The 26043-nt window shown below is 41.9% G+C and overlaps 1 protein-coding gene across 1 annotated transcript in view; it reads right to left on the bottom strand.

Annotated features, from left to right (window-relative positions):
• Nucleotides 1-26043, bottom strand: part of b4galnt4a (beta-1,4-N-acetyl-galactosaminyl transferase 4a) — a 154971-nt gene that overhangs the window by 36596 nt on the left and 92332 nt on the right. The window contains exons 4-7 of the mRNA XM_086162593.1: nt 22385-22480; nt 20145-20235; nt 18235-18335; nt 6385-6452 (exon numbers count right to left, since the gene is read on the bottom strand). Of these exons, the coding sequence (XP_086018719.1) occupies nt 6385-6452; nt 18235-18335; nt 20145-20235; nt 22385-22480 (356 nt within the window). The remainder of the gene's footprint in view (nt 1-6384; nt 6453-18234; nt 18336-20144; nt 20236-22384; nt 22481-26043) is intronic.

Below are 26043 nucleotides of genomic sequence, written 5' to 3'. Positions count from 1 at the left end.
ACGAGCACTTATTGGGACAGCAGGGATTGGATAATTGACAAAATAATGCTAGAGTTAAATATAGAAAAAATTAAATAGGTTTCAACAGACAGTCCTTCCACTGATATGCACGGGGAGAGAAGGGAAAGCAGAGTGAGGGCTGCAAAAGACTTACAGAGAACAAATCACACAGATTCAGGCAAAGGTTGCAAAAAAAACTCATTATGCGCCATACATACACACACAGACACAGACACACACACACACACACAGACACACACACACGGTATGAGTCATTAACTCCAGGTGGTCACAGCCAGATGCTTTGGATGACCACCATATCTCCATAACAGGTGCACTGATTCAGCTCCTTGGCGAATGCCAGCCGGGGCAGGTTCACCGCAGCTCGCGGAAACACCGTCTTTAAAACTCTGCTACGTCACTGCCACCTGTCTCCAACGCTATTTCTCTGCCCTAACTAACCTCCTCGCCCTTTGAGCTTTCTTTTTTTTTTTTAATCTCCTCTAAAAGGCTTCAGTAGGCGTAGGCTCCACACCAGGGAGGACAACGAGAGGAGACTGCCCAACCAGAAAACTCACAACATAATCGCTCATGACCAGAAGTTACCGTTGAGATTTTGAAAGGTTCAGATTTCATATTTACACTCAGTTTCTGGTGTGTGTTTGCAACCCCTCCTTCCCCCATGCGCCCTCAACCTCCAAACCATTTCCCAGGCATCAAAGAGAGCAGGCCCGGCAAAGTGTTTTCTAGTGAACCCTTCAACGACTGTATGTTCCACTCGCTGACAATATGATTCGACCCTGCAGCAGCCATTAGTCACTGCTCACATCGCTCCACCCGAGTGCCTTGCACAGCCCCCGATCGACCGGAACGGATAAATAACCAGTTCAAAGCTTCAAAAATAAGAACAAAGAACCTCGCAGGATCCAGTGTCCGTTCTGTTCTCGGTTCAATTATGTTTCTGAGGCCTGCTCTCAGGTCATGTTCTCCTCATTCTGCGTCTTTCTTTGATGCTACTCATCTGCATCCTTCGGCATCCTACCCTTGGTTGGATATGATAATAAGCGAGAAGAGCAGCACATAAACGTTAATGTTTTTAATGGCAGCTTTGATTTAGACTATGTGCAGAACTTAACCATTGTAGAATGGCGTGCAAGGAGAAAGGGGGTTGTTAAATGGCCTCCGGTGGCCCTGAACGTATTACCCGACAACAAATTACCACCGACCGTAGTGCTGCCAGGGGTTAGCCGTAACCCCACGCGTAATGACTTATCATTTTCACAGTGGCTTTAAATCGACAAAATTGACAGTAATGATCAGGAGACGTCAAATTCATTTTAATCCCCTTCAATCTTTCTTGTTACAGGTTTACAAATGATTTAAATTACCTGGTGATAAAATCTAATGACTGACTGTAATTGCTGTATACACACAATCACATACACACACACACACACACACACACACACAGAAATGTACACATATACACAAAATGACGTGCAAGCATTTACGGAAAAAAAGTGTTATGGTTTGCATCTAATAGGTGAATATCTTTTTTTTGGCTAAGACCCTGTTGTGCAAACAATTTGCTCAGGCTGAAATCAGCTTTTCTATAAATAAATCTATATAATGGTGTGGCATGTTAAGAATAAACTGCATCTGTTGCTGTTTTATATGTAGTGGCATAAACTCAGGTTCCTGGGTTGAGTGACTGGGACTGTACCACCTGAAAAAGGACACTGTATGTGTGAGAGAGTGTTTCTGTGTGGAGCGTACATGACGAAAATCATCTGTTTCCCCTTCAACTTAAACAAAGACATTCAACAAAAAGTAAGAAAAAAATGGGGAAAAACTATTATATAAAATACAATATAAATAATGTATTATTATAATTATATGGTAAAATAGTCCAAAGGAAATAATGTGTTTATGTATATAAACACATTATTTCCTTTGGACCATTTATATACAGTATATATATGATTTTGTTTGGACCATTTTAGCATTCAAACTAATAACTTCTCCTTCTCCAAACCTAAACATCATCTTCATGTTCTGAAAAACAAGCTATACAAACAAGCTATACAAGAGGCAACAAATCATTTGTGTTAGAAACATGTAATAATAGTATCTCTGTTTGAAGTTTCAAACTTCTTTTTCCTTAATTGTCATGTATTTATTTGTTTATTGCCGGTAGTGTCTTGTTACACAACTAAGTAATTCCCAACACTGAGTCATCGTTCAGATCTTCCAAGCTAATTTTGTCTTGGTAAGATAAGAAATACAGATAAGGAGGAGAGGGCATTGAATTCAACCCTATGAATTATTATTCATGTTTGTGCGTGTTGACAGACAAGCAGTTTCGGAAGCTGTGGTATCTCCCTCATTAGATCAAGGTCCAGAGCTGACAGTGCATTTGGTATTTCAATTTAAGCCTCATAAATGATGTCAATGCTAATCCAGAGCCGGCGTAGCAGGTTTTTCTATTCATGAAGACACAAGTACAGGATGTATATCAAGCTGCAGCGCCGTACTGCAGCATTAAAATCCCACGAGAGGTATCTGGGTGCTTAGTGAGGAGCGAGGCTTCCAGGCAATTAGTCATTTTGTGCAAAACAAGTTTCTCAAAGAACATAAGAAACAGAAAAAAAAAAGCTACGTGTGAAAGCGAAATGACCACTGCAGCTGCTTGTTGTCATTTGTCCCGATTATTCAGGGTATTAGAAAAGAGGAGTTATTGGCTCGGGGTTAAAAGAAGACTTTGGCACACAGTACGGTCACAGTTTACATGTCAATTATCTCAATGATTCATTCATGCAATATCTCTGGGTTGTGGTGGGGGGATGATAGAGGCAGGGTTCGGACCAGTTGCCAGCCAATCACAGGGCCACACATACAGCCATGCAACCATTCACACATCTTGTCATCTTAGGGTCTCCAGTGCAACTACTTGGTATTTTTTGACTGTATGAGGGAACTGGAGAACCTGGAGGAAACGGTACAAACATGCAAACTCCAAAGTGACTTTCCAGCAGTGAGGTGGAAGCGCAAACCAACGTGCCTGCGTGCCGCCCTACGATGATTAAACTTTCCATTGTAATGTTGTCACACTGTCGGCGATAGAGTCCTTCCAAAAGAGCTGCTTGCAAATGATTTACCTTCCCTGCTCTCGGATCTTTTACTCTGACCTCCATCTAAAGAGCTGAGGGTCTCATTATTCCACGGTTTTGTCATGGAGCATCGTGTACCCGAGAGAAGGGGGCAAACGACTTAACTCAAATTTGTTTTTTTGGTAAAGCTCCAATCGCTCGCTTATGGGGGAGGAAGAGTATTGGAGACATCAATAAGTTGGGCAAAATTGTGTTTAATGTTGCCTGGTGTAGGCGTGTGTGGAAGATCATACTGTTTTTTTTTCCACGCCCATATACACATGTACATTGATGCGTCTGTTTTCTACAATCCTCCCGGGAGGACTTTCAACCAATAGAAAGTTTTCAGTGGCAAAAGATGCTTTTGTGAATAATTGAATTAAAAAGATGGAGGAGGAGGAGGGGAATTCGGGGTAAACAGAAAAAAGGATATCCATCAGTGTGATGATTGGTTATAGCTGACAGGGTGGTGTTTCATGTCAGGGGGCGCAGAAGCAATCCACTTCAGTCCGTACATATCTGGGTTATATGTCTTTTTTTCATTTCAATTCAAATAAAATAAGGTTGCGATGCAGTGGTTAAAACTACTGCCTGACAGCAACCAGGTCCCTGGCATGAGTACGACAGGGGGCCTTTCTCTGTGGGGTCGCCATGTTCTCCTCGCATCTGCATGGGTTGCCTCTGGGTTCTCCAGTTTTCTCCCACTCTCCAAAAACATGCAGAAGGTTCATTGGAGACAACATAATGCCCAGACCCCTGAACGAGAGAGTGAATGGTTGTGTTGTGGCGGATACTAAGGCCTGTGGTCTCTCCTCTCACCCCAAAGGACTCGGGGCTGGGACGTGGTTGAGGTCAGGGTCATTATGGTCAACGTCAGTTTGGTGTTTAAGGGATAAAGTCTGTTCTTATTTTGAAACATGATCAGATGGACTCCAGTAAACCCTAAGTGCAGGACAGGCAGTATATATAATGAATGAATGAGCAAACATATTGTGTCAAACACATCACTATCTTAACATGCATGCACATGGAAACAGGTCACAAAATGTGAAAAATCAGATTTAAATTTGCAGCTTTTTGCTACACCAGCAGCCTCCCGGGTGCTTGTGGTTATATTTTGGCAGGAAAACACAAAATAGAAAGAGTTTCTTCCAATTCTTTGTTCTTCTCTCCTAATCTTTTGTTTCTGTTCTTTCTCTCATAGTCAGCCGTGCCTGCTTTGCAACCCAGGCCCAGTTAATCCCACACACGCGCCCACTAGCTCACACACACACACTCACATGCACACACATACACACACTCACACACATACACATACACACACAAAGACTTGCCAACAGGTCCTGGCCTGCATTCAGCTCCTTATGGGATTAATGGATCTTCATTCATGGAGGGAAAGTGTGTGTCTGTTTACGTTTCCAAAAGCACTATCTGCCACCAGTGTATGGATTCACTTCTGTATTCAATGTCAGTCTAATACGGAGAAAAAAAGATTTCCCCGCCTTTCCTCTCTCATTCCAGAGCCGTAAACAAGATACAATGATGAAAATCCTCACGGGACACGGTAACAGTGGAGGACAAAAGAGCGGCGATCACGTTTTGCTATTATCCAGAGTAATCTAATGTTGTTTAGGTTTTAATGTTTGCAGACCAAATACTTAAAAAGAGACAGAAGTGCGGAACCACAATTTACTTCAACATGGTGCAATGATTCATCTGTCATCCTTTTTTAAGCCATTTGGAATCTGACATTCTGAGTTCAGGGACAGTCAAAGAAAATGCAAAGAGCTGCACAGATGAGTCAGTGCCTCGATTAATTGTAAACAGCATTACTAATGGAAAAATATTTTAATGATTCCATAGACCGCTTTTGTCATGTTTTGATCAAATGTCAAAAGGCTCCAATCCCAGCTCAATAAACTTGACTATTTCCTGGTGTCCTTACCTTTAAATGGCAGTCAGATGAAATGTTTTGAATTATGGACATCTACGGCTGTCTGCTGATCAAAATGTGTGCCATTTTCTGACATTTAATAGGCCGGCTAATGGATTAATTGAGGGAAATAATTAAAATGGCTTTTCTGCCTTGAATAGTTCTGCCCACTCTGGAAAAAAAAACAGGGCCCACTTTGTATGTGTGCTTCTTATTACTTGGTCATGAATTCTAAAATAATATGAACCTTCATTACTGCCCAGAGACTGTGTGGGTGAATAATTCAAAATGCAAATTTGAACATTTAAACAATCACCCAAATACAGAAATGGTATGAAACTGAACTGCCGCTCCCCTTGGTCTGGTCTCTAACACGCTAACGGCATCTACATAATAACGCTGAAAGCCAAATGGCTGTTTGTAAGTCCGCATTTTAAGGGCAAGTTTTTACCCACGGACGTCCTGAGATTTAGTTGTGTTTGACTCGGAAAGGAGCAGACAGGTTAAAACATGATAATCAGCCTTTAAACTATTAAAATCCTTCACATTAACACTTGGGCAAGACCATGTGATGCTAATTCATAAACATAGCGACGGTTGCATGGGTAGGCATGAGGTTGCTCTCCATAGTGCATAGGGAGACACTTCAACAGAAGAAGGTGAAAAGACAAAACAATCATATATAGTGCTTATGGAGATGGCTTGGTAAAACTGTCAAAATCAATTTACTGTAATAAATGTACATACTAGTACTTTAAAGTTAACGAACCCGACTTAAAAACACATAACAGATTTACTGCTGTGTTGTTCCGGCGTATACTGCTTGCCACGTCGCTGATAAATTACCGACTAAGTCCGACTGTTACGTACAGGAAATCAATTCTTCTTCGCCACTTCAAAGCGATGTTAACCAGCGGCTTTGCGGTTCAACTTCCTGTTTCAGCTCAACCCCGTGTTTCAGAGCAGTAAAGAAGAATCGATATCCCGTATGTTACGTTCGCCTGAAACCGCCGGTCCCCTTCGGGAGGAAGAACATCGATGAAAAGACTCGCACACACTCATATTCATTTGTGTTGATCTGTTGTATCACCCAATGTTGGAGGCGTTCCAAATATAGAGCTGGACCTATTCCATGAACTGAAATATACCATTTGATGTAATAGCTTAATAACGTAGTTTGATGGTAAGAATAGTGACAAAATGAATGGACACGGACCGCTGTTGGTTTTTATTCTTGAAAATACCCTGAATACATCTGCAATCACCCTTAACAAAAGCAGAGAAATAAAGATATCTACTTACTGCACAGACTTGGAGGACTGAGACCTGAACTTGTTGAACTCGCCTGGAGCCGTCCACTCTGTGCCCAGCTGCAACACACAGGACACAGCAGGTTGGATCAGAGAACGTTGGAAAAAAAAAAAGAATAAGGCTAAAACACTTTCGCTCCAAGCACCTTTATAATGCAAACCCCTCCTCACCTACTAAGTGCTACTTGGAGAGACAGTTTTCCTACACACTTTGACCCCTTAGCATGATGCTAATATGCTGTAGGGTTTGTTAGACAAACACTAAGAAGGAAATATTTTCCAACTGTCTTTGCTTTCCTATCATTTAAACCGTCTGAATGGGACACCCCGTGATCCGGATCATTCTGGAGTTCCAACAGCGCAGCAGATGACGGATCACTCTGTGAAACAAAAAAAAAATATTGCGCACCAGGAAACAAGAAGGAAAATCGGCTTGGACACCGATCCTGTTTGTGAAGTGAGCAAACAAATGAGAGCTAATGAGGGAGGGGATATGTTAAAGAGTACGTCCGGGGTAATTTTGACTCTTATTAGGACCTCAGGGACTCTGTCATTGCTGTGGTCAGATCGGCGCCCGTTGGTTTCCCTTACTAATTAGAATCCCTGCTGATGATGATCCACGAAGAAAGAATCAGACTCAGGCTTCATCAGCGGGCATGTCTTTAAATGTTTGTGCTGATGACGCTTCTGGGAATGAAAGCGCTCAGGACACAAAGCAACGCAACGCGGTGACAGATCTGGCTGTTCTTTTGTACACAGCTCCTGAGCCACACGCCAGGCATCATAATGGACCGCTGGGTGGATCACGCCAGGTGTATTATACATTACCTACAAAATAATGACACACACACATGCAGATACATGAGACAGCTTTCCTTAAATGTCAACCTCTCAGTTCATTTCCTCATGTGGAAAGTGAGCCACTAAGGAAAGACAAACAGGAAGTAATATCGGCCCTAAACCGACCCAGCCCCCGGCTCGGTCTGCGAAGTCTGCCCTGCAGTTAGCTGGAGGTCAGACCGCCGAGGTACATTTCCACACCTTCAAAAAAACCTCCCTTGAGAAGTTGGGGAAGAAAGCCTTGTCAGAACACTGGCAGAGAAAGTCTCAGCTGAGAATAACAGTTCAATCGGCTAATTAATATCCCGTCTGTGACATTTTAATAAACTCTGCAGTAAATAGTTATTTACATCCTGCAAACACTCTTCTGTTTTCCTCCGCTTCGCTCCGAGAGCGTGCGGTTTGACACGAAACACGCGTCCCGTACCATTTTATTTCCAACATAAATAAATGAGCACAGCAGCTCATTTATGTCGAATGCAACTTTAAGATTTCATGATGTTTTGTTCGCTTCATCCTAACAAGTGGCAGCAACTGTACTAAGAAGCGTTGATGAATTTTTGCTAACCCGCTTTCCCTTACAACACCATAGTATCTGTGTCACTGCGATGAGCTGATGGTTTATAAATGAGTTACACATTGAACCTTAAGACTAAGTAAATAAATACAGTAAAATTAGGCCAATGAAAGTGAAAAATAACCAAAACTGTAAACTGGTGATAAGACTGTAATTACATGTCTCTTCAATAGCCGGTGTTTCATCACACTATGATAATGTGTGGGTGCCAAATAGTCACAGAAAAGGGAAAATAGTGGTTTTAATTGTAAAGTTCAAGTAAAAAAAATAAATAAATAAAACGCATTCATATATTTATATTTATTTTGCTTATTTTTTTCTCTCACTTTTGAGTGAAATATCTTTGTGTGGAGTGAAAGGGGAATCAGATTTATTTTTTGTTTGTCCTGGGGCAGTAGCAAACCTTTAAAAAAACAATTTAAAAGTAAGTAAAAAATGAAAATCAAGACAAGATTTTATCCACACTAGCTGTGGGAACAATTTAATTTCACTTTTTCTGATATTTTGAAAAATAAATTCAAATGAATCAAGTCAAAAGACCATTTCAAGTGCATGTTGTGCCACAGCTTTGCAGACGGTGCTTTATTTTATCAAGTTTGAAGAGCAAAATCAATGAACTCAGTTATTAAAAATATGTTGAAATATTTCTTTTTTCCCATTATTATTATTATCGCGGGTCTTCTGTGAACCGCTGTAAAAATTTTAATCGAGGTATTAAAATGCAAAGTTTTATCCAAAGCTTGAAACAAATTTCAAAAATGAAAATCTCCTGCAGCCAAAGGATATTTCTTTCCTTTTATTGTGTGTGTTTGTTTGTTTTGCTCTCATTTCCTCCTTATCAGATACTTAACTGGCAGGAAACGTAGGCTGGCGGTACCGAGGAACATTTTTAAAAGAAGATAAATAAATAAAGCCCTTACTTCCCCAATGAAACCAGATGTTTTGAGGTGGGGGAAGATGCTCTTCAGCATAGACAGGAGGAACGCAGACACATGATTTCCCTCTGAATGATGACTCACTGCTTCTTGAGAGTGGCAGTGTGGGCGTGAGGTAACTTCAGGCAGACAGCCAGAAGCCATGACTGCATCTCGCACACAAACACACGGCCCTATTTCTGTCACTGAAGAGGACTTCTATTACATTTCAAGGGACTAACACACCCCTTACATCAAGCTTCCGTCGCACTTAATTATTTACATTAAGGGGAATGGCTTTTAAAAAAAAAACGAGGCAAGTCTCCCTTCTGTATTAGTGAGTAAAAATTTGACTCCCACAATATGAGGAACATCGGGGAACAGAGAGCCCTACCTGTAGGTAACATTTCCTCACATACTAATAGGACTATAATTGGAATATGGAGTGCATCATCTTCTGCTGTTTGGGAGGCATGTCTGTTATTCTGTCAGAGCAATGCACACACACACACACTGACCCAAACCACAAAAGTTCAATGTTTTCCTGTGCCACGTACTTATTATACAATTGTATAAACATGCATGAATACATGGGCTAAAGTATTCACTCATCCAAATGATCAGGATCAGGTATTCCAATCACTTCCATGGCCACAGGTGTATAAAATTAAGAACCTAGTCATGCAGACTGTTTTTACAAACATTTGTGAAAGAATGGGTCGCTCTCAGGAGCTCAGCATGTAACTGTGATAAAGACATGGATGACAGAGGCTGGTGTGGATGAACTTGCACAGAGTCCTGACCTTGACCCTCAACTCAAGAACACCTTTTGGATGAATTAGTGCAGAGACTAAGAACAAGGCCTTCTTGTCCAACATCAATGTGTGACCTCACAAGTGCACTTCTGGATGAACGGTCAAAATTCCCATAAACACACTCCTGAACCTTGTGGACAGCCTGTGGAAACTGTTCTAGCTGCAAAGGGTGGACTGACATCACACCGAACCCTATGGATTAGTGATGGGATGTCATTAAAGTTCATTTGCAAGACAAGCCAGGTGAACGAATACTTTTGGCCATATAGTGTATATACTGTATACATACATCCACACAGACACAGACACACACACACACACACACACACACACACACACATATATATATATATATATATATATATATATATATATATATATATATATACACACACACCATCAATCATCAACGTCAACAAAAAGGTTTTTACATAAACCATAGGATCAAAGCTGTCTTCAATGATTTGGAATACTATTGTGCTTTTATAGTGGCCCCTCTTCAGAGAAAGATGGTGATATTAAGAGTTGAATATGTGAAATTATCTATACAATATGCACATTTTGCTTGTATATGTGAGCATAAATAAATTGGGGTACAAGATTTATAGTTTTGATGAGCAGAGGTTTGATTTTCCATCTGTCCATAACGGCTTACTACATTTCTTACTGCCAGTAAGTCCTTCGGTTTCTATTCAATTTTATTTAATCGCATTACTGGTCATGCACTTTGTATTATTTCTTGTCAGGTCAAAGCAGGACCTGATATACAATGTCAGTTGGAGCTGAATCCTTAACGTTCTACGAACAAGCAAGAAAAACCTCACCACCCAGCGAAGAAGCCAATAAAATCGTAGGATATTTAAGAATGTTCTGGACCTTTTAATGTCTCACCATCAGTTTGGTCAATAAGGTGGAGACATCCTGCCAGACCCGCCAATCACTCTGAAAGCAGAATATCCATCATTCTTCTTATCCTGTTGTGCACTGAGACACAACAAAAGGAGATTCAGCATTGGTGGTGGCAGTGGCATGTCTGCATACCAAAATTGTCTATGGGCAAGGCAATTTTGCATGGCCATTCTTACGCCATCGTTGGATGTGTGTGTGTAAGCTTTTCTTTGTGTGTTGAATGTGTGAACATAAACCACTATCCAGCCCTTTGGACCTGCACAGTGAATAAAGCACAAAAAAAGTAGAGACAGTTTACCATATAAGGTATTTGTTATATGAATATTTTTTGTAAAACGTATCGCTAAATTGATAGAACACAACAAATAGGGAGTGTGGTCCAAACAGGTGTGATACAAGTGGGGGTGAGATTAGATATATGGTGCGAAAAATCACACTGCAATATGCTAATTGTTATTGATTGTCACTCTCGGCTCCATCACCTTCTGACCGGAGAGCTGCAGATATGAGTTGTAGACCCGACCTCACTTCACTCATTCATACTATGAACAACTCAGCTCACTCACCAAACCCCCTTTGGACTCTAGCTTCGTTCACAGGTCTATGAGCTTGCCCGAAATTAGATATTAGTGTCATCAGATATCGTCATATCATCAGAATCATTGCACCGGTTTGGCCTGGTTATGAGATAATGGCTGTGTATGAGCAGGACATGCTTAGCGAGGGAGATCAGGAAGAAAGAGGAAAAAAAAATATCAGTTTCTCCAGTTTCAGAGATCGCTAGTCTGCAACAGCACCATGAAAAGTTATCAAGATCTCTGCAGGAAACGCCACGTGGTTCAGTGTGAGAAGTGAAGCGGGCAACCGGGTTTAATGATCGATATAACATATGCAGAGGTGAGTACATTCAACAGAAAATGGTGTATGTTATCCAGAAAACTATTTATATCATTGAGGTCAGAAGAAAAATTGCAACTTGATAACGAAGAGTGAAAATTAGGCTCCCACATACCAGGAACGAGCTGACAAATGTCTGATTTCAGTATAAGCTAACATCAAGACACATATGAACCCCAATACCGTCACAAACACAATCTGCGAGCAAACAGCATACGAGGGAACCATGAGAAAACTAATTTCAGACATCCACTGACCCCGAAACTGGAAAAGCGTAACACAAAAAAGATGAGCTCGCTTTCTTCTCACTGTCATTTTCTGCTAGTACAGGGGGTTAAAAAAAAGAGATGTAATAGAAAAAAAGCCGAACTGCATTGTAATTTCGGTTTCGGTTGTCCTCTCCGGTCGAAACTTCGGTTTGTTTTTCCCCGCGACGTTTGAAAATACAGATTTGTACGGCGAGATTTTTCCTTGACAAGAGACGAAAGAAAGCCCCGGATTTTCCTTTTCACATTGCTTCTTGAGAGTGAGAACTCTTAAAAGGATAATGTAAATAAATAATAAAATATAGCTGATGTATCCTCCTGGCACATAAAGTACAAGTTTAATTTATCGCACCGCAAGCCAGAGCAAATATATGAAATACAAATATTACGCAACATTGTTTGACACATGTGATACAGCATGTGGTTAAATGAGTTTGTAATGACTTCTGGTTTGCTCCGTCTCAGAGCTGCGAACGTATACTTCACCTCATTGCTTTCATACCATCAGTCAATCAATAATCAAGTCTGTGGTTCTGTCACACATCGCCGCCCTCATAACCAACCACTGCTTAGCAGTAGCATTTCATTTACAACATTTACAGTGCATTTAGTGGTCGAGGGGCCTTTTTTTTTCTTGGGTTTGATGGATTTTTAGTAAGGATTTGCTCTGTCATCGTTTTTCTGAGCTGCGACAGGGACTGGCCGTTTTGTTGGGATTGACAGGCACGATCATCATTTGCAATTTGGAAACTGCCTTCTGTCAGGAAGTTACTGGTCACCGTGACCAGACGTGGTCATCAGTCTCTCGGCCACCCTCCCACGAGCTGTTACTGGAAAGCTGGAAATTCAACCTTTAGGAAACTAAAGGTTTCTATTTTATCACTTTATCACAGACGGTATAGCATTTATGGAACAGGCTGTTTTGACCAAACTTGCGAAACACCTTAACTGCTTTGCATATACAGGTTAGTCCCTTGCTTTCAGTGAGATGGAGTCAAGTTAGTGGCAGCACGTTGGTGCAGAGGTTAGCGCTTTTACCCACTAGCAAGAAGGTTTGGAATTTGCATGTTAGCATGAGACCCCAAGATGCCCAGATGTGTGAAGAGAGAGTGAATGGTTGTTTGTCTCCACATTTGACCCTGTGACTGATTGGCTACTAGTCTAGGGTGAACCCTGCCGCTCGCCCAATGGCAGGTGGGATAAGCCCCAACCATCCTGCGACCTTGAGTCCAGGATAACTGGTATAGATAAGAAATGAATGACGGAATTTCAAAAGTATACAATTAACCTGTAACTTAAGAGTAGGTTGTTGATTGAGATATAGCCAATATTCACCAAATGGCAGCTTGGATAGGCTCCGGCACCCCTGCAACACTGAATGTAGGATAAACAGTATAAATAATGAATAAAAAGGCCTCAAGGTAATAAAAATGGCCTCAAGTTAGTTTTTTTTTTGGTGGTTTTTATTCGGCAAGCCCCATTGCTCATGCCAAGGGTTTGTGCGTGTGTGTGTTGTGTATCATTCTGTTTATTCTCCCACCATGTTTGTAGGTCGCATTGGATTTCTAGTGAATATAGATATATATAAACACCTTATATTTCTGTTGAACCCTGAATTTCATTCACCATATTTGTCATAGTTTTAGAGGTGAACCCTAACAGTCGTGTAACACTGCCTACTCCTGATTATTATGTCTCCTCCTTCTGAGCACCTATTGTTGCTGTCAAGAATCATATAAATCCTACCTCAACACAGTTTCCAGTTTGCCTATTATTTCACATCTAATATATACCTACAATACATAGACCTGAGCTGTACATATCTATAGAAACCATAAACAAACCCGTACACACACAGACAAACATAAACACTGTGCTGGTGAATTGCTATCTCACACACTTGCGCACACTCTGTGTGACTCACACATTTCCCTCATTATCACACAAGCCCTGGTGGTTCTGTGGAAAGTTCTGCGGGAGCTGTGCAGAAGCTGATTGACAGAAAGTCTTTACAGATTAGCTGAGGGCAAAAAAATACGTTTAATAGGGAGGGTTGGACAAAGGGATGGTGCACGGCGTATTCATACATGAACTATTAATGTCCCAGCAGGAGCGAGGAGAGTGGCACAGTTAGACACCCGCCCGGTCTCCAGACACCAACGAAAGAGACAGTCTAGTTAGTAGATAAGACCCAAGAGAGGAGTCACCGATAACTCGAGGCTAGTGTGTGTGCGTATTTCTGTGCGCATGTGTGTTTTTGGGTGGAAGCAAGATAAAGTGATGTTGTTGAACATGACATCGCATGTGCTATCCAAACAACTTCGCCCAGGACCTGGCATTTTACATTTGCAAATGGTTGCATATTTAACTGAAAGATATTTAATCCAAGTCCAAAAAAAAAAAATCAAAAACATTTTAACAAACGCTTTAGACATTAATGAATTTCATTTTTATCTCCACATTCGTGACATTTTGTTTGACCTATCAGTTGTTGGAACCTGCAGTTAGACATTACTGTGACTTAATTAATCTCCAGCTTCTAGTTGACATGAAAAGTTACATCTGTGAAACAAAGCGTGCATGAGCAATGAGCACGGCTGCTCTGGTCCACTAATCTTATTTAATATATTTCAATTAAATTAAAAGCTGCAACTTTTATTTGAGTATAATATTTAATTTTATGTCAGGCGATAGAGTCCAATGCATATCAGTCTTTACAATTAAACCCTGTAAAAACAAAACAAAACAAAACAAAACAAAACAAAACAAAACAAAACAAAACAAAACAAAACAAAACAAAACAAAACAAAACAAAACAAAACAAAACAAAACAAAACAAAACAAAACAAAACAAAACAAAGCTGAAGTTTTTATAGCTAACGTGCTAATTACAGAATCGAAGTGTTGAATCTGAAAAAAAATATATATGGCGCTGAGCCACAAGTCTGGAAGTGTTTACACAGCGATGCGCTCAGGTGCCAGTGCACCTGGATTTCTGAGTAAGCGTGAGACAACACTAATAGTGACATTCGCGTTGTGCCTAAAACACACCTATGACTAATTTAGAAACAAATGACAGCCCCCGTGAGCTGGGCGCTGGGCTCTCTGCCCGGATTATTCATTGTCTAACTCATTTGAATTTAGCAGACACGGCCCTAAAGGCACTCGCATCTTAGATCGTTTTAACAGGGCCCCAAAATGCTGCTACCACAGGACATCGTGGAATGATGCGCTCTCCTTTCTGAAAAGGACAGTCCCTTCTCATCTCCTGTAAATGCGATATGAAAAAAGAGAGAAGAATCGAGGTGCCTTTCTTAAGCATTTAGAAAATTTTACTCGCTCTTATCACGATTGCTGTGGAGATACGCGTAGGTAATTTCAGCCAGATACCAAGCTTCCTTACAAGAAAAAAAAAAGGCTCTTCTTCTGATTCTTTGCTGCACCAGCACATCTGCTGAGCATTTTCCTTTTCAGCTCCCACGCCTTCCCACAGCGACACTGATGTACTGTTTCGTTTTCCCCACAGAACCCAGGCAACCATATCTCTTTGCGTCTCTTTGTCTACATACAGCACCTTAGCCCGCTTCCCCCGTCTTCACTCCCAATCAAACACCTCCCCACCTCTTGCTTCGCCATCCTTCCACTATCTGCCAGACATCTTCACCAAGGTAACAACCTCCCTCCTTCATTTTCCCCTGCAGTTCCTCTCCACTTAGATTAAAAGCCTTTTTTTTTCCTGCGTTCATCTACTGATTGACAAGCTTGCTGGAGTTTTTTAGAGTTTATTTGGACCGGCAGGTGAGCCCTGAGAAGCGGGGAGCTTTCTCTAAGTGTGGTAGGTTTTGCAGTTCCTTGCATGAAACAAACGTGTGTGACAGACACAGTGTAATGGCACAGCAGGGTTTGGCGGAGGAAACAGATAAACATGTGTGAGGATGTAGGGATGGCGCCAAGAGGATGAAATTTAAATTATATTTTTTAAATGGCAATTTTGACAGCAATGAGAGAGAATGAACCTTAGACAGGAGGGTAATGCAAGCACATAAACTGATTCCTGCTAGTGGGCGCAGTTGTAAGCGCTGCTGGCTCACAGCAAGAGGGTCTCTGGTTTGAAAGAGAGACTTCATGTGTTGCGTAGATTTCCTCCAGTTTCCTCTGACAGTCAAAAAGAAGACGAAATGCCTCTATTGTCAGCACAATATCAGTGAAATTTAAACACTGCATTTAACCCATCATGGATGAACCATGAGCAGAAGGCAGCTAAGGAACAGTGCCTGGGGAGCATTTAGGGATTCGGTGACTTGCGTAAAAGGCTAGGAGGAGCCGAGAATCAAAACAGAAATGTTCAGTTCCAAGGACAAGTGCACTAACAGTCTGCGCCACGCTGCCTCAAAACACACACCCTTAAAAACACGGAATAGATCCAAAAAAACTTTTTCACTACTTTGCAAATACAGGTTAGTGCCTTGCTTTCAGTTTGATGGCACAGTGTTTAGTGCTTTCACGCTGCAGCGTGATTCCAATGAAGGACATTTTCTGTTTGGAATTTGCATGAGACCCTGAATGGCCCAGACTTGAGAATGACGGCGCTGATTGTTGTACGTGGCAGACATATATGAGCGGTTGACTGTTGACCTGTCAAGGAAGAACACTGCCTCTTATACAATGAAAGCTGTGGTAGGTCTCAGCTGCCTTGAGCCCAGGATAAGCAGTATAGACAACGATTTTAATAGTGTATTATTTACCTGTGAATTTACTGTAAGTTGCAGAGCAAGGTATAGAATGCTAACCAATACTCGAAACTGTGTGATAAACTATCAACACCTTCATGATCAAATATTTTTGTCATGGAAAAAAAAAAAAAACACGACTTATTATTTGAATAGAAACCTGTACTTGCTGTGAAAAAAAACCAACATATTTTTATTTGACTTCTCCTGTTTTCCTCCACTCATTCAAACATATGGTCCCATAATGAGGGCCCGAGAGGAGTGTTTCATTTTTATCTGAGAAACATATTGTGTTTTTGAAGTCGGGGAAAGGCTGCACGGCTGACTAACATCCACTGGCAGAATGAATGATCCCTGGCCATCTCCCGGCTCCCCTGCCATTACCTAGATGATATTTCTCGACCGCTAAATGTCACATCAATATTCGCTAGCAGCTAATTAGTCCCATCTCCCGTGGTACCTTGAGACATCAGACATCTTGCTGGAATACAGATGGCTCTGTAGTTGGACCTTTGCTCTTTGCACATATCTGACTGTAGCAATCACAGAGCGCAGTTCAAACGTTATGCATCGCTTTCACATCTAAGTCTTGAAATGTTTTCAAAGGCTTCATCTATAAAACACAATGAGTTAGGTAAGGAGAGACGGGGAAGGCGGGAGGTACTTCAAGGAGATATGGAAGGAGAAATTGTTTTTCACGGTGCACTCCACAGGCAGATGTGCGTGTCAGGTGTCAGAGACAAGTGATCCTGAGTGCTTGGTGACATGAGGTGAGCGGGAGGTCAACATGGATAAACATGGTCAAAGCACTCCAGGCCCAGTATGTTGTTCTACCCCTGAACACTGGAGGGGTAGCGGGAGCATGCTGGCTGGTGAGGAAGCAGTGTTCTAACTGATGACAACCTACTCGAGATTCAAAGTAGTCTCCGAGGATCACCATACACAACAAAATGCACAGTAATAAAGTAAATAGTTAACAGTAACAGTAAAAGAGTAAATAGTAACAGTAAAAAGGTAACATTTAATACCTTCCCTTACAAGTTTAGATCGTTCCATGACCCAGCTTGTAACTTAATCCTCCCATTTATCAAATTAAATTTCCCATAAAAATTCATTGATACACTATTAATCCAGTCCAGCGCTCCTATTTTGTAGAATTATTATAAAAAAAGTAATGATACATAACACAAATAAATTTAAAGACAGATACTGTTATTATTAAGAGTATTTACCATGAAGATGGGACGTGGCAGCAGTGGAGGAGGTTGGGGGAGTTTTTCACGTCCTGCTCTGTTGCTTAACTTACGACACAACATATTGCTAAATTGAACTTGCAGACTACATGTTATGACGGCCTTTAATTTAGCGACGGATTGAATGCCGGTGTCTGTTTTTTAACTATTTTCACTCAGCTACCGGGTAGCGGGTCAGACTGGTTTTAAACGCCACTTCACTGACAGAGATGGCCACATTGGCATCAAACACTCATCCCGCTGACTCGTAACTCAGATCTCAGCTCATTTTCACAAAGCAAAAAGTCAATTGAGGAGCAGCTCGTATCTCGGCGACGATCGAAAGACATCGCATGTAAAACAGACCGAAAGAGTCCATTCAGAAGTATCAACCTCAATCTGAATGTCCTAACAGTTTGATGAATCGATTGGAACCGTCTTCCAATTGTGACTGACCTGACGTGCTTTTGCTGTAATTTCTCGTGCTTTCCCAGATGTATAAATTAAAATAAAGCTTTGTTGCTACGCGCCATTAGGGGGCTGTGAATTTGCAGCGCATAAGGGAGTCATCATAAAAAAAAGCTGAACCCTGAGTGATTTCCAGTGTGGTGCTACGCTTCTTCCGCGGTTCGGATATTTGAAAAAGTAGCACTGCCGCTTACCTGCCCTACATAGACGAGCAGTCTGGCGTTGAGAGGGCTCTCATCAGGACTCAGCCAGAACTCCGAGTTATCATCCGATGATACAGAGAACTGGAAATCCCCTGGGGGAGAAAAACAAGATCAAAGTGTGCGTTGGGAGAGGTAGATATGTGAGATTTCGTTAACATCAGATAAGGCATGACCTCAAGAAATAAATTCTAAGGTATAAATGCTTCTGAAATATGATGCAGTTGTGGAAGCCATGGCTCAAGTCAAAAAGTCCAACTGCTACCTTTCTGATACATATGTAACAGCGGCGTGAATGACAATTACTCCAAGGAGGAGGGGTGCATCGCAGGCGTCGACTTAAATAGAAATGTGGAAAGAAAGGCAAATATACGTACAAAAGAGGCGTGTCTGAAAGCCTCCCTTTGATTCAAGGAACACGGGAAAAGTCGACACTTCTATCGTGTTTATTTATGTGACTGATTAGAAGGAATGCAAAAAAAGAACCATCTACTTACACAAATAACACAATGGGAATTGTTGTAATAGAAAACTGGGAGTGTGTTGCTAACTTTGCTTTTTTTTTGTAAATAACATTTGAACTTTCCAGAAGTGAGCAGTGTATTAAGGATTGTCAATCCGCATGCAGGTTTTTGAGAGTGTGTGTGTGTGTGTGTGTGTGTGTGTGTGTGTGAATTTTATTTTTTTATTTATTCATTTATTTATTTTCGGGGGAGAGGATTTGAAGTCTAAAAAAATCATTGATGCAGAACATGTAGAGTTCAGTGACTGACATTGTAGCTGCTAGCAGACTCAATAGGTACAAAAATGGAAAAAGGCAACTACAGATTTCAAATTATGTTCAAATTCACTTTAGTTCAAGTACAAGAACAACAGCAAAAATAATAAAGTTATAATGGTTATACTAATATGATTTATAATAATAACAACAACAACAGCAACCGGGATAATAATAATAATGATAATAATGGTCAGACAATTGATAATAAGTATAGTAACAATAATGACATAAATGGTAATAACAGTCATAATGGCAATAATAAAAATAACAGTAACAATGGTAATATAATAATAATAATTATAATATACATAATTTATTTTCTTCTTATAGGTTTGATTGTTTATTACATATTTCATATTAAATATGTATATACATATTTTTAACTGGGAATGGAAAATTTTCTGAAGTTTTGTCAGAGATGCTGACAAGTCATCAAAACTCTCCAGCACACATGTATAAGTGAGTTGGCGGGGCTCCCTTGCCGGGCCATTTCAGAACCACCGCTCTTAAATGTACATGATGCCTGATGGGTATTTGAATGGCCATTTGCTCTCAATCAAGGTTTAGTTAAAATTCCGGTGTGAAGCAAGATGGAAATCGATGGACTTCCACGGACTGTTAATTAAATCATGAATTTAACATGTTGATTAGCCTGGCATGCTGGGCTTCTAACACTCAGTCAGTGTCACGGTGGCATTTACAAGGTCGTTCCGGCCCGCGTGAGGAGAAGGGAACTTTAGAGAGCTTGTTAGAATCCTAAAGATAGCGTGACCTTTGAGCCATTGGCTGGAGAGCCCTGCTGCCGACGGAAGCAACACAGGGGACCAAAATGAATGTGAATCTAATTAATAACTCAATTTTGGGCAATTTGTCTGGGGGGCACTAGGGTGTTAAGCCTTTTCGGTTTCCTTAGCAACAGAACGAGAGGATGGGACTGTAAAGGGGACTGCAATAGATCTGGCATTCAGCCCATATAAAAAACTGAATCTCCGTTAATTCACTGGCTCTCCTGAGCTCACAGGATGAAGGTGGAGGGGATTTGTCTGTTTTTTTTTTTTTTTTTGAAGGACGCACGGTGTGAGGACCACAGAGGAGGGATTTGATAATACGATAAGCTGATTACCATCTCTGTAAGGGTGAAGGAAGCCAAATATTCTCAGGCCATAGTTCTTCCACTTTGGAGCCACGGCGAGTTTCTTCACTGACGTTCTGGTCTGCAGCGGGAAGTAAAACAGAATTAAAAGAATAGTAAAAAAAAGAAATAAAAACAGAATACAGACCTGTGAGTATACCCACAACCAGCTGCCCTGCTCACTAGACCGCTTCCATGAGCCGTGACTGCGCATCCCGGCCAGAAGGCAGACCAGTCAGCCTTTGTCTTGCAAACATATGTTAAAATGTTGCGCTTGGCATTTCCAGCAAAACTCTACATAGAGAGTTTAAAGGATTAAATAAACATTAAAAAAAAATGACAAAGAACCCCAAAGACTGCAAGAAACACACCTAATGATGGTTTTATGCATTCCAGTATAAGCTGCTAAAACGTTAGCGTAGCCAGCTAATTACACAGCTACAAAGCGACTCTGCTGTGTCATTTCCAGCGCCACTGCCACCCTACAATATTATGCGGTGCTGGAGTTTATATAAAGAATGAAGGAATGTCTTTCTTCCTCTTCTTCCCTTCAAGAAGAAGAAGAAGAAAGACAGCAAAGCCCTAATTGCTGGATAATATTTCTGTGTTGTGTGGATGCTATTTCTGAAATGTGACAGCTGTGTAAGTTGACTTCAGTGCCTCAGTGTGTAACATTTACTGTCCAGCGACTGCAGAGAGACTCATACATAACCTGTCCGTAACTGATGGACATCCAAGCATGTACAACTATGACTCCTTTTCTCTTCCTTCAGTTTGCCCACAGCCAATCATCTGCATCCATCTAATCCTATTATCTGCATCCTCTTCTCTCACACTAACTACCTTCATGTCCTCTTTCACTCCGTCCATAAATTTCATCATCAGTCCAGACGGCAGTTCTTACCCTTCTCCCAATACATTCGCCATCCCTCCACTGTACATGTCAAAACCATCTCAGTCTGACTTTATCTCCAAAACATCTAACATGTGCTTTCCATCTGATGAACTCATTCCTGATCCTATCCATCATCCTCACTTTTCCAAAGAGAACCTCAACATCTTCATCTCTGCTGCCTCCAGCTCTGCTACCTGTCTTTACTTCAATGCTGCTGTTTCTAAATCATGCAACATCTCTGGCCTCCCTACTGTCTTCTACACCTGCCCTTTCATTCTGGCTGCTAGCTTTATCCCATTCCATTCTGTTTGCACCAATTTTTTCACCTCTTCTCCACAATCTCCAGTGCTCTGGACTGTTGACCCTAAACCTCACCGATCCATTTTGGTCCCTTTGTAAAAGTACAATTACTAATTCTCCAATGTCATGTCAGTGTAACTGTCAACGCAGGGTGCCTCCGCTTTTTTTCTGGAGAGCCCAATGAATGAACGACATTTTTATGGCAAATTATTAACCCTATCTAGGTTTTGGGAAAAACAAAACTGATGTGATCTTCTGTGAAAATACGTGATTCTGTTTGACCGATTTTACAGAGGTGCATCAGCATTCTACATCCCGCAGAATATCATGAGTGATAAGGGGAGCGTGTCTGCAGCGCCACGATTTTTAATGTAAAACAGCATTTCTGACGCACGTTTTAACGTAGACGAATAAATTATCTCCCGCCAGTCTGAAAATGCCCTCAGGCCGCATTACAATTCAATTTTTTTTTTCTAAACCGCGTGGCCCAAATATGCAATTGTGAAACGTGGACGAAAAAACTGATAAGGAGCTGGGGCCACTGAGTAATTACTGCAGAGAAATACGACAAAAAAGAACATTTTCCGGGAAGGGTAGAAGTTGAAACCAGAAAAAAGATGACAGATTTCTCAACGGTGCGTTTATGATACGGAAAACAAACTGAACTATGGCTACTGACGGGGTCGCTTAGATATGTCAGATCAAACCTTTAAAAATTCAGAGCTCGATTTATACAGAGACGACAGAACTTTTCCTCTAAAGTTTTGATGACACATTCTCAGCAAATTGATCTCTGAGCTCCCGCTACGGATTCGGGCCATTTTCCGACTCTTCTTTTAAAATGAGAAAGAAAAAGGTACTCCACTGTCTGCATCTGTAAATTAGACCCACACAAAGTCTGTTTTGCCGAAGTACTGCCTGATCCATCCGATTGTAACTAGTATCTTGTAGCGACACGGAGGATGAGGTGATTTTCTCTATATTCTGGCAAAAGGGAGAGACGCGGGGGTGTACGCTCGGTCTGCTCTGTACTTACGTGAGGGTAGAGAGGGAAGTGCAGGTTCTTTCGAAGCTGAGCTACGGAGGAGCCGCACCAGTCTTCGAACACGTGGAGGTTCGCCTGGCCCTTATACTGCCGAAACACAAAACCATACATGAGTAGGAGGGAAAAAGACACACACAGGGTAACAACGGCTACACGTCTTATTAAAGGCGTGGGATTCTGGGCTGGGGCTGCTTCAACCACCAGAGCCAGAGGTTTGCCCTCAAAATATATGAAAAGTAAATATCAAACGTTTCCTGGGCTCTAAAATCGGGCCAGGGCTCATTGTAGGCTGGCAAGAGTTCAATTTCACTGATTTAATTTCATATTTTTCTTTTGTGCTGGAGGAATTTCTCACATCTCTTCCCCTTGGAGAAAGAAGAATCATTTCTTTGCAAGGTTTTAGTTTTAAATTTATGTAATTTCATCCATGTCCAAAATAGGAGAAGGGGGTGTAGTATCATGGGAAAGTGCGAACTCTGAATGTCCAGAGCTGTTTGATAGCGCTCATCCCTTGACTGCAGTCTGACATTTGTCCAAATTACATGGGGAAATCATAGGACACCACAAGGACAGATGGTGGAACCAGTCTGCGCACACACACACACACACACACACACACACACACACACACACACACACACACACACTAACGTATGCACAAGTGTTTGCTTGTACACCACAAGACTGTCCCTCCACGTGTCCAACTGTAATGGAAGTGGAATGCAACATATGTCTGAAATACATGGATTAATTATGTCTTCTTTTTTGACATCTTTGTTGACAAAAGCACGGGTGGTTATGTTTTCCTATTGCACCGCAGAGTACCAACATCACTGTGACGCGCTTAATGTTCCAGTCTGAACACAAAGATCGGCCCGAGACCAAACAGCATAGCCCCGTGGATTCTTGTGCACCCAAAAACTCGGATACGTTTGTTATTGTCAGAACAATCTTGCGTGATGCACCTCAGCAGCCTCCAGAGAGACTCAGTGGGCTCCCGCTGTAATGATGCCGCAGATCTTTACAACATCACGCTGACCTTGAACATGTTTTTCACAACTGATTGAGAGATTGTGCAGCGCTGGTGCCGAGTTAGTTCAAGGGGCAATCTGGTTACTCACGCTTAAACCTCAAACCAGGTGATGGAGATGCAGATATTCTTAGAGAGAATAGCTGCTACTGCTAGATGCTAGCCGCTCTTGCAATTAACAGAGTCTTTGGGACAGGAAACACACACACACAGCCAAAAAACTCCTCTCATCAGAGAGATTCTGAGGGAATACAGGAAATAAACACCTCTCGGCTACCTACTTGGCATCCGTCACATTTAAAGCAGAAACATGTTTGACGGAGGATGTCACGCCGCTACGGTATACCACAGATGGCCTGACACGGAGAGGTGTTTTTCCGCTGCTCCGCCAGCTCACTACGGTCAAGTGTGTGCCCGACACAGTGACAGCACTGCGGCAGTTACAGCTCATGCATTAAGCATAAGAGAGTTTGTTAAACAAACAAGTTGGTTTCCAAAGCTTTGGGAATACTAATTTTGTATTTTAATGCATGAGTGTAGGCCGTTTTTTGCTGTTTTGTTTGTTTGTTTGACACGCGGCCTGACAAATGACGGAAATGAAAAACAGAGCGGGACTGTCGCGACCGTCAGGCTTGAATCAGACGCGAGTCAAAAAGATGGATGGCCCAAGTGTAAAGAAAGGAGAGGGATGAGGCGAGGCGAGGTGAGGCGAGGCGAGGCGAGGCGAGGTGACAGGAGTTTACGAACACTACAGGTCCCTGTTTGAATTTCCCTCTTGAAAACCTTTTAATAGATTTCCTGCGGGTTTTAAAAGCAAACCTCTATCAGCCTGGCCCCCTCCACACCCCAGCTCTTGTCAAAAAGCAGTAAGCAGACGGCCTTAAATGTCTAATTATGCGCGCACACACACACACACACACACACACACACACACACACAGACACATGCACGCTTCCTGTTGTAGCTTTGAAGAGGCCACAGGCTGTAAAGAGCAGTGTTTCTACTGGACTGGGGATGGAGAGGCGGTTGTATATGATGGAAAGTCCTTGATGGTCGTTAGGTTAAGTTGTCTGTTGCTCCTCAGATGTGCCCAAACCACCATCATCTTGGTTTCTTCCCGCCATCCTCCAGCCTGACCCCCCACCCCCCACCCCCCACCCCGCCATTCCTCCCTCTCTGCCTGTCTGCAGTTTCCTGCTCTGTTTTCATTTCTTTTCTGTCGTAATTGAAAGGTAATCATGTTAAGAGACTCTTCAAATGGTGGATCGCTGCTTGTGATTTCCCCAGTTTTCTCGGCTGTACCGGAGTACGTCCAGGGACGCGGATATGCTTTGACAGCTTGTGTCTTTACAAATAACGGATTTTTTACAGCTTGTCAGCTCACATTCATTCGGTAATTGGCTGAGGAAAAGACAGGATGGCTGCCGCGGTTTTTGCTTTCCTTCTTTACTCTAATTTGCCATCCTCCGACGCTTAATCTGAAACTAAACACAGCTTTCTGTGTTGTCCTGCCATCATGGACCGGTAGTCTAATCCACGGAGGGGGAATATACTGACAGCACTGTTCTCTGTATCTGCACTCACCACCAGCGAAAGAGACTTAGGGTCACAGCTGAATGAGAAGAGCCAAATCCTACAAGCGCTGTCTGTCTGGAAATGCTGTTTGATTTGAGGTGAGTTTTCTCCACTTACGTTTGGGCAAAGCAGTTAAACTGCAAGTTGGGGGAGTAGTCGTACACGCAGATTTCCTGTTTGCTGGCAGCCGCTATGACCTAGAGCCGAAGACGAGCGGTGGGAGTATCGCTGGCTAATCTTTCCAGTTTTTGAATTTATTGCATGATATATTGGAGCTCTGAGTGGCTGCTGTCCTAGCAACAAAATGTGGCTATTTTTAACAGTGTGCAATGTTAATAAGAGTCCTAGATATGAATTTCAAGTGTGGAATTTACTCAATATACTATAATAGTGAGGATCTTGCAGAGTGTCGAAAATGTAATAAAGCTGCTGTATGTACTCTGAATTACTGAGTTTTATTGCTTCCACAGAAATGACAATACCCATTTGAATCGGTACTGTGTACTAATAGCACTGTGTTCTAACCTGGTTGAAACAGTGTATGAGTTCTATTTCCAGTGTTGTGCCAATGTGACAGCAAGCACGTGTGTGTGACTGTGTGTGTGTGTGTGTTCTTTCATTCTCTCCGTGCCGCAAAACAGGATGACTGACTGCGAGTACAGGTGCTCTATGCCGACAGTTCACAGTTGGTGGACAGGGCTGACACGCCGTTTACACGCTGACAGTCAGTGACACCAAAGCCCGTCATTTAAAAGAGGTTTTAAACATTTGCACACTGACGGAGCGGAAACACTCCCTGACAGATACTTTTGAAAGAATGCTGAGAGTGACAGCTTAGCGAATGTGACATCATTGTCCTAAATAAATGCTAAAAGCCAGACAAGGGTTGTTTTCAGAGGCTGAACATATTTATAGAAAATGTGTGTATTCTCCTTTAGCTGCAACTCAAGGTTTTAGCTCCGGAATCCTTTCAATGTCAGTCAATACCTTTAGCATGGCAGTTAGTGATAGCTGCACCCTTAAGGACCGCTTCATACATAACTGA

This window comes from Fistularia commersonii, chromosome 17 (genome assembly GCF_037954325.1).
Source record: "Fistularia commersonii isolate RoL2024-O1a breed Wild chromosome 17, RoL_Fcom_v1.0, whole genome shotgun sequence".
Classification (NCBI taxonomy): Eukaryota; Metazoa; Chordata; class Actinopteri; order Syngnathiformes; family Fistulariidae; genus Fistularia; species Fistularia commersonii.
This window is presented reverse-complemented; position numbering and strand designations above follow the sequence as displayed.